This window comes from Uloborus diversus, chromosome 5, assembly GCF_026930045.1.
Source record: "Uloborus diversus isolate 005 chromosome 5, Udiv.v.3.1, whole genome shotgun sequence".
Taxonomy (NCBI): Eukaryota; Metazoa; Arthropoda; class Arachnida; order Araneae; family Uloboridae; genus Uloborus; species Uloborus diversus.
In genome coordinates this window covers 110,675,528-110,689,765 of record NC_072735.1, presented here as the reverse complement: position 1 = coordinate 110,689,765, position 14,238 = coordinate 110,675,528, and the positions used below count along the sequence as shown (strand labels likewise).

The window sequence follows — 14,238 nt, the reverse complement described above, 5'->3', positions numbered from 1 at the left end:
CTTTTTCAACTTGGACCAGGGGCCTCTGCTGGTGCTCCCGGAATCAACTTCTACTGGGCGTAGGTGTCCATGTCCTACACGACACGCACACCCACACGCGCCTTTACACACATACACACATGCCTATGTGCAGGTACACACACACAGGTCTATGCACACACATAAGCCTCATTCGGCACGGCCTTCGTGGCAATGTTAATTGCGGTTACTTTTATTAATTAACTTACGTATATTGTTTAAAATTTTGTTTAAAAAGTTGTCATTGCCTATTTTCTCAAAGTTTGTCATATTTTTATGTGTTACTTTTTGTAACTTAAAATATATATATGTGTTATGATTCGTCAAAACAACATGCGTATGTTAAATCAAAAAATTAATATTTGATTGCAAAACCTTTTAAAGTGTCGAAAATATTTTATAAAATGTATATTACAGTAATAGCAATCTCTTTTTGACTTCTACAATCATTATGTTACTCACATTATTACCAAACAGTGGCAATCGCATCTGTACATGCTAAAAAAAATGCTAAAAAATATATCTCGTTCATAGAAAAAGGCTTTGTATTTCAAACAAATGTTCCTACAAAAGGGACAAACAAGTTTATTTTGTTGTTTGTGTATGTTTTGGCGGCAGTAAAAGCAAGATGAAACGCAGGAATGAAAGTGAGAATGAGCAATATTCAAGTGACTCATGCCAGTGACTTAAATTAGTTGCGAATTTAAAATTATTAAATGATTGATATTAATGCTAGACGTTCAGTTATCAGTATGGTCGCTGGGTAATTTAAAAAAATATATGTTTTATTTTAAATTTACTGTTCTATTTTTACATTTAATTTTTTTGATCATGATATATTTGGTGGCAAAATGGTTTTGAGAATTTTAAGGCATCCACGCATTCATTTACTAGAAGTCTCTCACTGTTTGACAAAATTTGTAATTACATACCTAAAAATTTCAAGGAAGCATTTTCAGCACTTTTGAATTTTAAAATCTTGCATTTAACAAAACAATAAAAGAATTTTAACGTTAAAATTTAAAACGAGAAAATAAAAATAAAAGAAAAATGAAAAAAAAAAAAACGACTCTACAGTTTTATTTTGACTTGATAATATCAAATGAGCTTCAAACGGGTATATTTACAAGTTTTAACTTGTTTTAAAGTTGAAAAATACAAAAGTTTTCAAAAGAAACGCGAAGAAAATACAAAAATTGCTAGCAGAACAACTCAACTTCAGCAGCCTCTAAAAAAAATAATAATAATGTGCAACTATTTTCGTAGGAACATTGTATATTCTGACCAATTATGCTTCTAGGCTTCTGGAAAACATATTATTATTTAGTTACCGAATGTGATAAACGAAACTTGATTTCTAGGCATCTTTCAACGTTCGTCCTGCGGTCTATATGTATTACTTTAGCAGTAACTGAAACGTAAACTCTAAAAGACATAATTTAACTTCATAATTTAGTTCAAAATATTTCATTTTTCTGAAAGAATATAAATTTTAATTTGTGTGATTGATTAAATAAATTATGGATTTATGTGACTTTCTTTTTAGTGCTGTTTCCCCAAGTCGCGAAATGGTTTCGTATGCATATTTTCTCACCTAGCGGAATGCATTTTTTCAAGAATTTTACTTTGGAAATCATCAAAGAGAGGAAAAGAACTGGAAAGGTATTTTGCATGTAATTCAACGACTTTCATTAATATATTTCATACTTAATAATTACATACAACATACTGGGAGCCCTGTCCTCACATTCAAAGTCTGCAGTTTCATCTTTGTTAGGGCCATTCCCTTCGGTGGAACGGGGCATTTTTCAGTATATTTTGTGTTATAAGCAGTAGTGTTCCCATAGGGTATACTCCATATACGCCGTATACTCTCAAACATTTTTTAGACATATAGCGTATACCCTCAAGCTTCATCAATTTTCATAGTATAACATACTATGTATATGAGCACATACACAAATTCTGCGTAATGGAACTGGGAGTATACCCTCAAAAAAATTGATGGGAACATCACTGGTTATAAATACAAAATGAAACAGGCTAGAATTTTTATTTTTGACAGCATAAGTAAGGATTTGTCATAAGAATTCCATAGCACATTAAACTTATATCGTTTTTAAATAAAATAATTGATGAATACGCAATAAACTGCCCGTAACCCATACTAGAAGTTCTATAACTGGAGAGGATGAAGCATTTATGTTGGCGCAAGCGGGAGCAAGCGTACTTATCGCATAACAGGAAAATACAGAATAAAAGACATTCCGTAGGACACTGCAACATGTTAGAAAAGATTACAGAGCATTTATAACGTAATGATAGTAAAAGCATGAGAAACAAATCGATATTAATTTCACTCAAGCGAGCTCCATTTCCAGGCTGCCAGTCATTTCGTTGGCTATTAATTGTCTAATTCTTTTTTTCTTTCTGAATCTGCTGGAAATCTGAAGAGCTGAAATCCTTTCTAGAAGCTGTTTGCACAATTAACAGCCAAACAACCACCCATTTGACTCAATTTAACATATGCTAAGGAAATGTAAAAATCAGCAGCGATGCTATCGTTGCGAAGCACTGAATCAAGTTTGTTCCAAAATGGCGGATGCGTTAGCTCCTCCACTATAGAGACCTTAACCATAATAGCCTTATTAACCCATACGAGTCTCGTTCCGTCACGGGCATTTTATTGCATGTCGTTCGATTACTTTCTTCACATAGACTAACTTTTGATGTTCAACATGGTTCTTATGCCAAATCTTTACTGTTGCTATCAAAAATAAATTTTCTAGCATGTATTATTTGTATTTATGATTCAAAATCTTGTGACAAAACTACTCGAAATGTCTCTTTACGCCTCACGGAATGGCCCCTTATAGACTCATTAGTCTGGAATAGCGAATAACCTAGCTGGAGGCAAATGTCATGTCATGCGATAACTCTTGGGCAGTAACTTACTGTTTAACAATTACATGTACTTAACTACTTTATTCATGTGTATTTCATTTCATTTTGCATTTTATTTTTTTTAAGATGAGCAATTTTGATGTTGTTTGCCTGCACTAGGGGGATCACCCCAATGTGGTTAAAACTCACCACACTCTGTGAATATTCTTCGCAATATTATTGGAATCGCGAAGTGTTAAATCAAATAGGGTGTCAAATTCTCTGTGCCATTCCCATCCACCCATTAATGGCGGCACATGAAAAACTGGATCATATATTAGGAGGTCGCACTAGGTCTTCAAAAGGCTAAAAACCTCTTAACGCTGCGCTATTGGCATGGAAAAAAAAAGAGGCGTCTTCTACAATCGGAATAGGAAAACGGGGGAAAGGGGAATACAGGAAAAATTTAATGTTTCTGATGAACTTAAAATTTTCAATTTCAGTAAATCTTTGATATTTTGTCGTAAAATAAGCATGAAAAGCATTCTTACCATCTTAATTTTTTTTTCTGTAGTAAAGGTGGGACTGATTGTGTGAACTCTTTTCCTGCTTGGAGTACAGAAACTGTTTTGCCAAAACTGGATCGCAAATCTCGAATTTCTTAAACTGTTTTTTACTACCAAGCTCTGCATTAACATCGCTTCTAATAATTTTTATTAATGACTCAGTAATGAATCTAATTAAATAACAATAAAAGCTTAATTTTAAGATGCGCATTCCAATTAGATATCTGAGACCAATGGCCTAACCAGTTTCCTGTTTTGGAGGGATCATGACCTGAAACGGAGCGAGTGCCATAAGTGCAATATTCAATCACAAATAGACGTCTGCGAACGAGTTTCGCGAAATATAATCCCTAAAAGCGCAGCTTTAGGCTATTTTTGGTCATTTAAAGGGAGGAGGGCGCTGAGGGGGATCATGACCCTTTTGGAATTTTATTTCTAGACGGACTTATGGCTTTCTTATGAAATTCACAATAATTAAAAACGTTAATAGCCAGTTCCTTTATTCTTTCAGAAAAGGAATGACTTTTTGCAACTCTTGGTGGATACCGCGGATGAAGTAGAGGAACTAGAGAAACAAGAAGTTGAGAAGGAAAATTTGACTGAAAATTACGGCAAAGACGATACAAGTCACCAAGTGTTTAAGGGTGTCAGTAAAAAATGTACGTGTGATTTAATTAAAGTTCAAATTTAAAAACTGTTAAGCGCTAAAATCAGGTGGAGAAGAAGGACTTTAGGTTAAACAAATCATAATCAAAATGTCAGGAAAGAGATTATCTGCTATAGTGAAAACAGTCGCCAAGCTCGGCAACAACTTTGCTTGCATGGTTCTTTAATATTCACATGGCTTTGCATACTTGATTTTATTACAAATGCTTGAATTATTAAAAAACTGACGAATTTCATAATTAAATTACAAAAAAGGTGTAAATGAAAATGATAACATTTATTTTTAAAAGAGAGACACTAATACACACGTTTTTCGCATCGTTATTTTCATTTATTCATCGTTTTATTTTGCGATTTTGATTAAGCAGAGTTACAATCAAATGAGCGGAATACGCGCATTAAAATTTTATTTTCCCTCCTCATTCAGATTGTCTCGACCTAACTGGACGTTTGCCAATTCCATATAATTCGTGGTCAGACTGTATTTTTTTCGTTCACGCATTTAAAGAGTTAATAAACGTTTGATAAGATCATACGCTGCATGCAATTGTAATAGTTTCAATTTTAATGATTTTTTAATGAAGTTCGTCATAATTTTCGACTCCACATAAAACTGATCACAGTTACAGTCTGCCAAAGGATTAATTATAGTTGGCAAACGTCCAGTTAAGACGAGTCTAGCTGAACCTCTATGATCCGAATGAAGGGGGAAAATTAAATTTTGATGAGCGTATTCCGCTGATTTTAATGTGACTTAATTTAGAGGACAACATACATAAGCAGAAGCTAGCATCCCTGATGAGGAATAGATGCGTCCATTTCCGCCTGTGAACCGGATGTTTGCCTTTCCATCTATAATCGGTGGTCAGCCTGTAACTGTATGACCATATTTCAGTCCTTTTTACAAAAAATGAAGTCGAACGCATCATAAAAAAAAAGCATCGAAAGTTTTGAATATACATTCGCAATAATAAAATATAGGAACGTGAGAACACTTATGAAGGATGAAGCTATTAAGGAACATTCATAGCTCTATAAGGATATTTTATAGATTTGGGTAGTTAAGAATGTTTACGATGCATCCATAACCTTTTAATGCATGCACAACAATTGTATTTTAGAGAGAAACTCACATAATTATTGTTATGCATTGCAGCCCTCTCTTACGATGAGCTAACAGCAAACTGCGTCATATTCTTCTTGGCTGGGTATGATACCACTGCCTCTACCTTGTCCTTTGCTAGCTATCTATTGGCTCTTAACCCAGATGTTCAAGAAAAACTTATTGCTGAGGTAGATGAAGCACTAAAAGCATCTAATGTAAGTATTGTGCGTTCATGAGGAGAAGAGACTTCGGAACGCCTTCCCGAAAGCAAAGCAAAGTTTAGCGCGGGGGTGATCGCTACCGCTTTCAATTGAGACAACCCTAAATTTGGCGGGCATTTAAATTTGCAAAAATATCTTTGTGTTCTTTCCTTTCGTTTCTAGCTTCGCATAATTGTCGTCTACGGGGAATCTATACTTTTTAAACTGAAAATTTCAGAACAAAAATATTGTATTTACAAAAAAAAGTAAGGTATTTTGTTTTCCGAATGAAACATTTCTATTAAGGATAGGTTTTCTGAATTTTGAACGATATCCTTTTAAAACGTCCTATATTCGAAATTGCAAGTGCGCTGATGAAAAAAAAACGGGGGGGGGGACAGGAAAACTTCATTGCCACACAGACTGTGGCATTGAAATGCTTAAGGGTTGCGTTCGTTTTGAAGACTTAATATCTCTCTCCATCTCCCTCTCCCTTTTCTTGAGGGGGGGGGGGGTGACTCAGTAGCTCTTACGGGTTGGGTCTTTTTGATGCATCTGTATGGATTGTACAAAATTTCAGATCATATAGAGCGGATATACAGTCAGTAGATCTACAGTAGCAGTTATTTTTGAAAAATGATGAAAACATTATTCGAACAAAAGTTCCCCCCCCCCACCCCCCAAAAAAAACTTGGTTGAACCAAAGGCGGGGACTGCGCAATTGTTCCATAAAGGATTTACATGTGAGAAATAAAAGTAAATGAGAAAACAATAAAAAATCAATCTGAAATATTTAAAGCAATTGACTATTAAAATCAAGGCTATTTCTCTAAGTATTGCATGAATATTAATGTTTAGAAATATGTAATAATTTGCGATGCGTTATAAAAAGTGTCTTTGGTTTGAATACTGTTTTAAAATTATAGGTTCATCGGTTGGGTCCGGCTTAAGAGATGACGACTACCCCCAGGGCGAGTATTTTCAAGGCGGGGGGGGGGGGAGGTAAGCAACATCGTTTCTGGGGGGGGGGGGGTTCAGGCAGAAACGAAGTTAGTTATGACACTTCAGTACACAGTAGCCTAACGTAAACACGGATTGTCCATAAAGGACGTTACACTTCACCTTTGCCTCTCGCCTCGTCACCTTAGCCTCTCACGCAATGTTCGATGAACATATTGCTATAACGAACGCTTTTATTTGGACCAAAATATGTGAAGTCATATTTCTTATAATCCCCTCCTTCCCCCTTGAGACTAACTGTCCGAAGTTCATGAACCCCGAACCCTCTCTCCCTACCCTTTCAAGCGTGACATCATTTGTGAACGACTCCTTAGGTTTGCTCTAAGTCACCAAAATCGCAGTAACAATTCTGTTAAGGGAAAAGACCGGCTCCCCCCCTCCTTCCTGGATAGCTCTAGTCGCAATTTGTTTATGATCATGTATGTTTTTAATAAAGAATCATATCGCACTCCGGCAAGGAAAGTGACACAATTCAAAATCTGGGAAAACCGTACCGGCTATTGATTTAAAATCTAAATTTAGTGCTTTTTCTCGACACAAAAACCACAAAGTTAGCTCACCTAAATGGTGCGGGGGGGGGGGGGCGTAGAAACGATTTCATCAATAATGACACATCATTAAAATTTCCTAATTTGGAAGAATATTTTTCGAGCTTAAAGTATGCATTATGTATCTATACTTCAAAAACTAAATAAGTTGACTGCGCATATTGTAATGTTTGAGACTAAATCACTTAAAATTACTATTACGTCAAACCTTAATTTTCTCCATTGCTGTTTTTTTTTTCTTGTGGTTGAGTCAGTTTCCTTGCCAGTGTAGGATATGTTGAAAACCTGAATAGGTTGACTATAGCAACGTTTCTTGATAAAAATAACGCATTTTACATTCAGAGCCAAGGACGGATCCAGAAACTATTCAAGGAGGGGGCGATTGATTTCACACCCATACCCTTTTATAAATTCGCAAACCTCCGCCCCCCCCCTTTCCAAACACCATGAAAGATCGTTTCATTTCAGTTATTTTGGGAAGGGGAGGGACTTCCTTTTCTACAAAATTGCGGAGGAGTGTACCAAACCCCATCCCTTACCTTAACGCCATCAAAGGTGTCCCATTAAAGTTCCTCTTTTTTGGGGGGGAGGGGGGACTTCAATTTTCCAAACTTTCTTGAGAAGAGCCCTTGAACCCTATAACCCTATTTAATATCATCTAAAATCTTCTAAAATTGAGTTTTTGGAACTTTGAAATACTTCCTATACAAAGTTCAGATCTCTATCAGTAATGTGTTAAGAATAAGATATGTGCTACACTTTCATTTTAAAGACAGCAAGAGCTTCGTCAAACTATTGAAGATAGGCTAAATCAATTTTCAACTTCAGTATCAAAGACATGCCGTGGAAGAGTTCTGCATCTCGACTCAAGGAAGTGGGGATCGCCCCCCCCCCCCCTTGTATCCGTCCTTGTTCGGAGCTGTATTAGAATACGGGCAACAAACTTTTGCTTATTTTATGATCCCCACACGTAACGCTCTTCCGTAAAAGTACTGGAAGAACTGAATTACTTTTAGAGTAATCGAAAAAACTTGGGGAAAAAAAACATATATTTTTTCGTATTTACAAAAATAAATAGGTTAAAACAGTAACATAAAACGTTGTTTCAGGCACTTATTCAATTATTCTTTAGATAACCATATTGGCATGTGAAAAGCTTTAATTTTTGTTTTGTTCCTTTTTTCATTTCTGAAGAATAAAAGCCATATTGGAAAAAAAAAATAGTACTAAAGTATTGAAATGTCTCACACAGGGTGCAACTTACCTACTGAGGCTTCCAAAATTATTCGTAGGCTTTAAATGTGTATGGTTAAAAATGAAGTGCCTAGGAATCGAAATAGTAGTTCAATACTTTTTCATACTGTCTCTACATGATTACATCAATTCAACATTTTTTTTAAACAAAATATTGACTGTTTGAAGTGGGCCAAAAATGAGGTGAAAGAGAAATATTTTCAGAAAAATTCGAAATTAAAGTTATCGTCTGTCGTTTTCTTTCTTTCTTTTTTTTTTTTTTTTTGTTATTTTTTCAATGCGGTGATAGTTAAAAAATCTTTTGGCATTAATTTTTGCTTGTTCACTTTACAAATCTACGTATTATTTTAAAAATGACTCGTATTTGCAAAGTAACAACAAACACAATTCGAAAACGCATTAATTCTTCATTATATTCGAAGTAAAACAGTTCGAAATATTGCAAAAGTAGTTCATTTATCCCTAAGCACTGTGTAATATTTAATAAACGCTTTAAAGAAGAAAATCGGATCGAAAATAAGGTGAGAAATGGTTGACCAGCAAAGTTAACAATATGCGATTAGAGTTTTATAATTAGAATACCTATGAAAAACCCACGTTTGAGAGCTGTGAAAGTTTCAGCAGAATAGAAGGAAAAATTTTCCTTCCAATTTCACCTGCAACTGTTCACCGTGTTTTCAGAAAATGTTTACTTAGCGTGAAAGACGGAAAGTTTAGGATTTGAATAGCAAAATCAATGATAAATTAACCCAAAACGTATAGAAATACACTGCAAATCTTAAAATACTTTTAAGTCGAACAATTGTCTTAGTAGCACACCTTTTTTTCGGGAAAGAAGGTGGGAAGTAATTTCTTAGAAAATTATAGGACCCTTATCTTCTTACAGCGCGATAACGATGGCCAATTGCAACCTTTCTCAGTGTTGGTCTGAAGCCTCATCCCCAAAAGACGCATATAGAATCTTCCGATACCACGTGTTGGGGGCGTGGCCAAGTCTCAACTAGTGAAAAACGGACAATAATTTGGTGCCTTTTTTGAAGCTAACGTATGATCAGCGTTGACTTGTACCATTAAGTAAAAAGTGTTTCTTGTACAGTTCATTAAACTAATTTCATTAAAATAGTGGCTTTATGCATAAACTTTTTTTAGGGTGAAATTACATACGAATCTATACAGGGGCTCAAATGCTTGGACAACGTTATTTCCGAAACTTTGAGACTGTATCCGCCTGTTAGCAGGTAAGGTAAATTTTTAGTTAAATCATTTTTTTTTCTTTTTATACGGCCTTTTCACGAAATTCATCACATTTTTCTAAGATTAACATGTTTTTTTTTTTTTTTAAATAAAAAAACAATGCAAAATCCTGAACAAAACAGCAAAACAATATTTAGATTATTATTTTCTTGTGGGTTTGGAATTATGGAGGAACTTTCAAATGTTTTGTCACGACAAAGGAAAAAAAAAAAAAAAAAACTGCAAATTTTTTACCGAATAAAAAAACATTTAAATTGTTTGTGTATGGTACAAAATGAATACTTTGACAAAGTAAAAATCAAACATTCATTTTACAAAAGTGTTCAATATACTTTTCCTGCAAGAAAGAAAGAAACAACAGCTAAACCAACTGCAACAAAATCTTCCCTATATATAATAGCCAAAAACTCTGATCTAGTAACACTCTGACGTCATCAACAATGAAACTCGCGCCATATCATGCGTGATAACATTATTTCATTGTTGAAACACCAAAAATTCAGTAAGTTATTTTGACAAGCAGGGAAATGCTTTATTTTGACAAAGCTGAATTGGATCCGTTAATCGTTTTACTGGTTAGACTACTTTTAGGAGAGTGAAAAACGTAAAAGTAGTCAACAATGAACGCTATCAACTGGAGTTTAGGGTTAATCCACAGGGAGTTTAGATTAAAATTTCAACCATCAAAATATCACTAAACAGAAAATGGCTTCGTTCAAATGTAGAAGCAATTTTCACTCGTCCCACTTTGACGGGCGATTTTCTAGCAATAATAATAATAATAATTATAATTACTATATCTTAATGAAGTAAAGTCAAAGAAATTGCAAAATTGTGTCTGACCAAGCAGACCCGATAGCAGTTACAGCCTTGAAATTTTGTACAAAAATTGCTTCTAACACCGGAAGTTTGCACCTCGGAGTATTTTTTTTTTTTTAAATTATTTTTAATTTTGAACTAGTTCTTTACAATTAATATTTCAAGGTTAAGTTGCAGATAAACTGCTTAATAAAAAAGTGATAGAGTTCCAGCACTCTTTCACGTTCTCTGTCATTCAAAATAGCTTTTTTCCTACAAAGTATGAAGTTTTTTTTTCAATTAATTAGAACAAGAGGTATTAGTGTTGGTGCACTGTAAAAAAAAGTGTAAGATTACCAGTATCAAAGGGTGTAACGTTACACAAATTCTGAAGTGTGCGTAGCATCATTGTTTTAAAAATTTAAATTGTTGGAGGAACCTTGCACTATGGTTTCAGTAGAATTCAAAGCGCACGTGTAAAGATCAGAATTAGCGTAGAGCAGGTAAACTCTTATTAACGAAATGAAAACCGGCCTTGGTGATCGAGCCTTAAAAAGCTCTTTGCGACCTGTCTTGTAACACTCGCGTTGTGTGTTCGAACACCACTCAGTTTATTTACTCTGTTAGTGCAATAAAAATAAATATCTTGTTTGCATATTTAAATAAATAAATTATTGGCGTATATTAGTGTGAAAAAGTATGAACTTAAAAAAATATAGAATAAACGAATCATTAAAAGCCAGAGATGTAAAGGATGATTTTTTTTTTTTACATACCGTTATAACGAAATTTCAAGTATTGTAACCTACTAATTTATTTTTGTACTTTCAATTTGAAATGTATAGTGCGAAATTATTATTTGATCATAGTTAATTTAAATCTTCGAATAGTTAACTTGAAGTATTACTAAAAATGAGTTCCCGTTCAAGAAAGTAAGATGCAATCTTAATTTTTGCTAATGTGTAACCTTTTAAGCCATTTCTCCGTAAGCGTACATGCAGAAAATTTTGGTGTAACCGTACGCAGAAATGAGGGAGACGTTACGCTATGGTTTCATTACCATGGTGTAACATTACTCCTGCGACGCACAGTGGTTCAAGGGCGGAAAAAATAGCCATTTTTAAGTTTTAAGATAAAAAGTATTTCATGCCGTAATTACTTACGACCAAACGGCACGAACTTGAGGGTCACAGATTTAAATTCTAGATATAGGTCAAATCCCACTAGATATGAACCCCGGTAAAGCGGTTTGACTGCATAGGCCCTAGTTTGGTTGCAACAGGGGTCCAAAGTTGCTAATTTTGACCCAGAAATGCATTGACATTTCTATTGAAATTTGGGATTCCGGCGCAATGTTCGTTTTCCAACACACTTGGAGCGTCTTTTTTTAGTACAACGAGTGAAAGGGAGAAAGCCTATTTATTTATAGGCATTTTTAAAGTTATTTGAAAAGTCGAAACGGTCTTGTATTTTGTTTTTTTTTATATGTCATGTGCAATAAATCAGTGTATTTTTTTTCCTCTTTGATTTTTTGCTTATCATTGTGTAATACCTCTGATAGCAGACGATAAACATCCAGTTAAAGTAAATGTTTTATCAACAAACGATAAATATTTTTTATAGCAGATGATTAGTATAAAATGAAAATAATTAATTTCATTTTGCAAACGATAAATATCCTGCAACTATGTTAATACAAGAAAAAACTTTTATTTTTAAATATCGCTTGGTTTTGTCGCGAATTTGCTCTTTCATATAATCGTTTTATTCGGAGTACCGCGTTGGGTAAGTTTCCATACTTTTGGGATGGTTTGCCGCTCCGATATGTAAGTGAGAATCAGCACTTTAGTCCCAAGGTTTTTTATTATTGAAGTAGGAAAAAGGGACACATCACAATTCATATAAAATATTTACATCTCGTAGAGTATGATTGCTCGAAAAACAAAAATGTCCAAGAAAGTCAACGATAGACAAGACATCTCCGGAGCTCTAATCGCATCCTTCCTTCTCTCGTCCTGTTCTCCGCATCTCTCCCCTTCGTCCAGTCACCCGGTTCCCACCAACCCCATTCGAAAAGAGCCCCCACATCCGGTCAGGGGTCAGGGGTCAAGAGGGGTGTGAGAGGCGACCTTGACGAGCGTGGGAGCAGCTGTTCACGACACGCCCCCACCAAGAGGGAAAATTAGCTCCTTTTTATAGGGGCTTAATTTCACTAACTGCACATAGTAGCACAAATGTCTAACACTGGAACAAAACACATCAGGCAAAATGACAAATGCTTCAATTTACAATATTTTAATTGCAATCTGCAGGGATACACATTACTATGGAAAACATATTTACAAGCATTTAAAATTATATTCTACTCCAGCCTGGAGAGTGCATCTGCGCTTAAATGCTGTTTCCCAGGACGGTGGGTAATAAAATGGCTCCACCGCTGCAAAGCTAATGCCCAGCGTGTTAATTTAGGACTCTTAGGAGTCGTCTCATTAAGATACTTCAGTGGGTTATGGTCAGTGATAATTTCCACCTGCGACCCGAAAATCCATTTGTCAAATTTATTTAGCCCAAAGAGTACCGCCCAAGCTTCCTTTTCAATGCTAGCCCAATTTCTCTGACTACCTGAAAATTTTTGGCTAGCGAAAGCGATAGGTCGGAAATTTCCTTCCGTATCTAGTTGTGTTAGACAACTACCGACGGCATAGTCTGACGCATCACAGTGCACCTGAAATGGTTCCTCAAAATTCGGGGTGGATAGCGCCGTGACCCGACATAAAGCAGTTTTTAAACTTTCGAAGGCTCTCTCTTCCACCTCTCCCCATCTGACTAAATTCGGACCCTTTTTCTTTGTTAGTTCCGTAAGCGGGGCTGCTATCTCAGCGTAATGAGGTATGTATTCTCGATAAAACCCCATCAGTCCTAACACCGATCTTACCCCCTTTTTAGTAGTGGGCCTGGTTAATCTTTTTATCGCCCCTATTTTTTCTTCGTCCGGCGCATGCTCTCCACTCCCTATTGTATGACCCAAATACTTGATTTTTCTAGCCGAAAAAATACATTTGTCAAAACGCACAGCAAACCCTAAATCTTGCAGGTGCGTTAATACCGCCTTTACGTGTATCAAATGTTCTTCGAATGTTTTTGAGAAAATTATTACGTCGTCGATGTATGCTTGCGCGTAATCTTTATGCTTAGCTAGCGCCCGGTTAATCTCTCTTTGGAAGGTACCAGAGGCCCCGGCAAGCCCGAAGGGCATGGTTTTCCATTGATAAACCCCATAATGAGTTGCAAACGCCGTTAGATGTTTGCTCCGTTCATCCATTTTTATCTGCCAATAACCCCTCAATAAATCTAAGCTTGTAAGATATTGTGCAGATCCAGCTTCAAAAATTAATTCCTGCATGTCTTTCATTGGAAATACCGGAATTTTCGTTACCGCATTCAATGCCCTAAAATCTACGCACATTCTAATAGATGCATCCTTTTTAGCCACACAAACAATGGGATGAGCAATTTCTGATTTTGATGGCTCAATTAGATCTAACTCTAGTAATTCCCGGATTTGCCTGTCCACCTCCCTTCTATAAGCAACAGGGATGCTGTAGCAGTGCGGTTTCTTATACTCCAAATTGGGTTTTAGCTCAATTTTATGACATCCAACCCCAGCTGGCTGAACTGTTTTCGTAAAAACATATTCATATTGGGTAAGCAAGTTCTTTACCTCGTTTGTTTGTGAGGGAGTTAAATGAGGCATTTTCAAATCACTAACCGCTTTCAGAAAATTACTGCCTTTCTCTGTAGTTGGCATTAATTCTACTTTCCCAAATTCTTCTTCACCCTCAAAAATCACGTTTACAGCATTAGCTCTTGATATATAATGTCGTATTTTATTTTGATGCACATGTCTTTTGGCACCATCGGGCATT

The 14,238-nt window shown here is 35.5% G+C and overlaps 1 protein-coding gene across 1 annotated transcript in view; it reads left to right on the top strand.

The window, feature by feature from the left end:
• The window catches only part of LOC129223079 (uncharacterized), a 162,589-nt gene that overhangs the window by 105,295 nt on the left and 43,056 nt on the right, over positions 1-14,238 (top strand). Inside the window, exons 22-25 of the mRNA XM_054857645.1 lie at positions 1,565-1,680; positions 3,979-4,126; positions 5,290-5,453; positions 9,410-9,498. Coding sequence (XP_054713620.1) covers positions 1,565-1,680; positions 3,979-4,126; positions 5,290-5,453; positions 9,410-9,498 — 517 coding nt within the window. The remainder of the gene's footprint in view (positions 1-1,564; positions 1,681-3,978; positions 4,127-5,289; positions 5,454-9,409; positions 9,499-14,238) is intronic.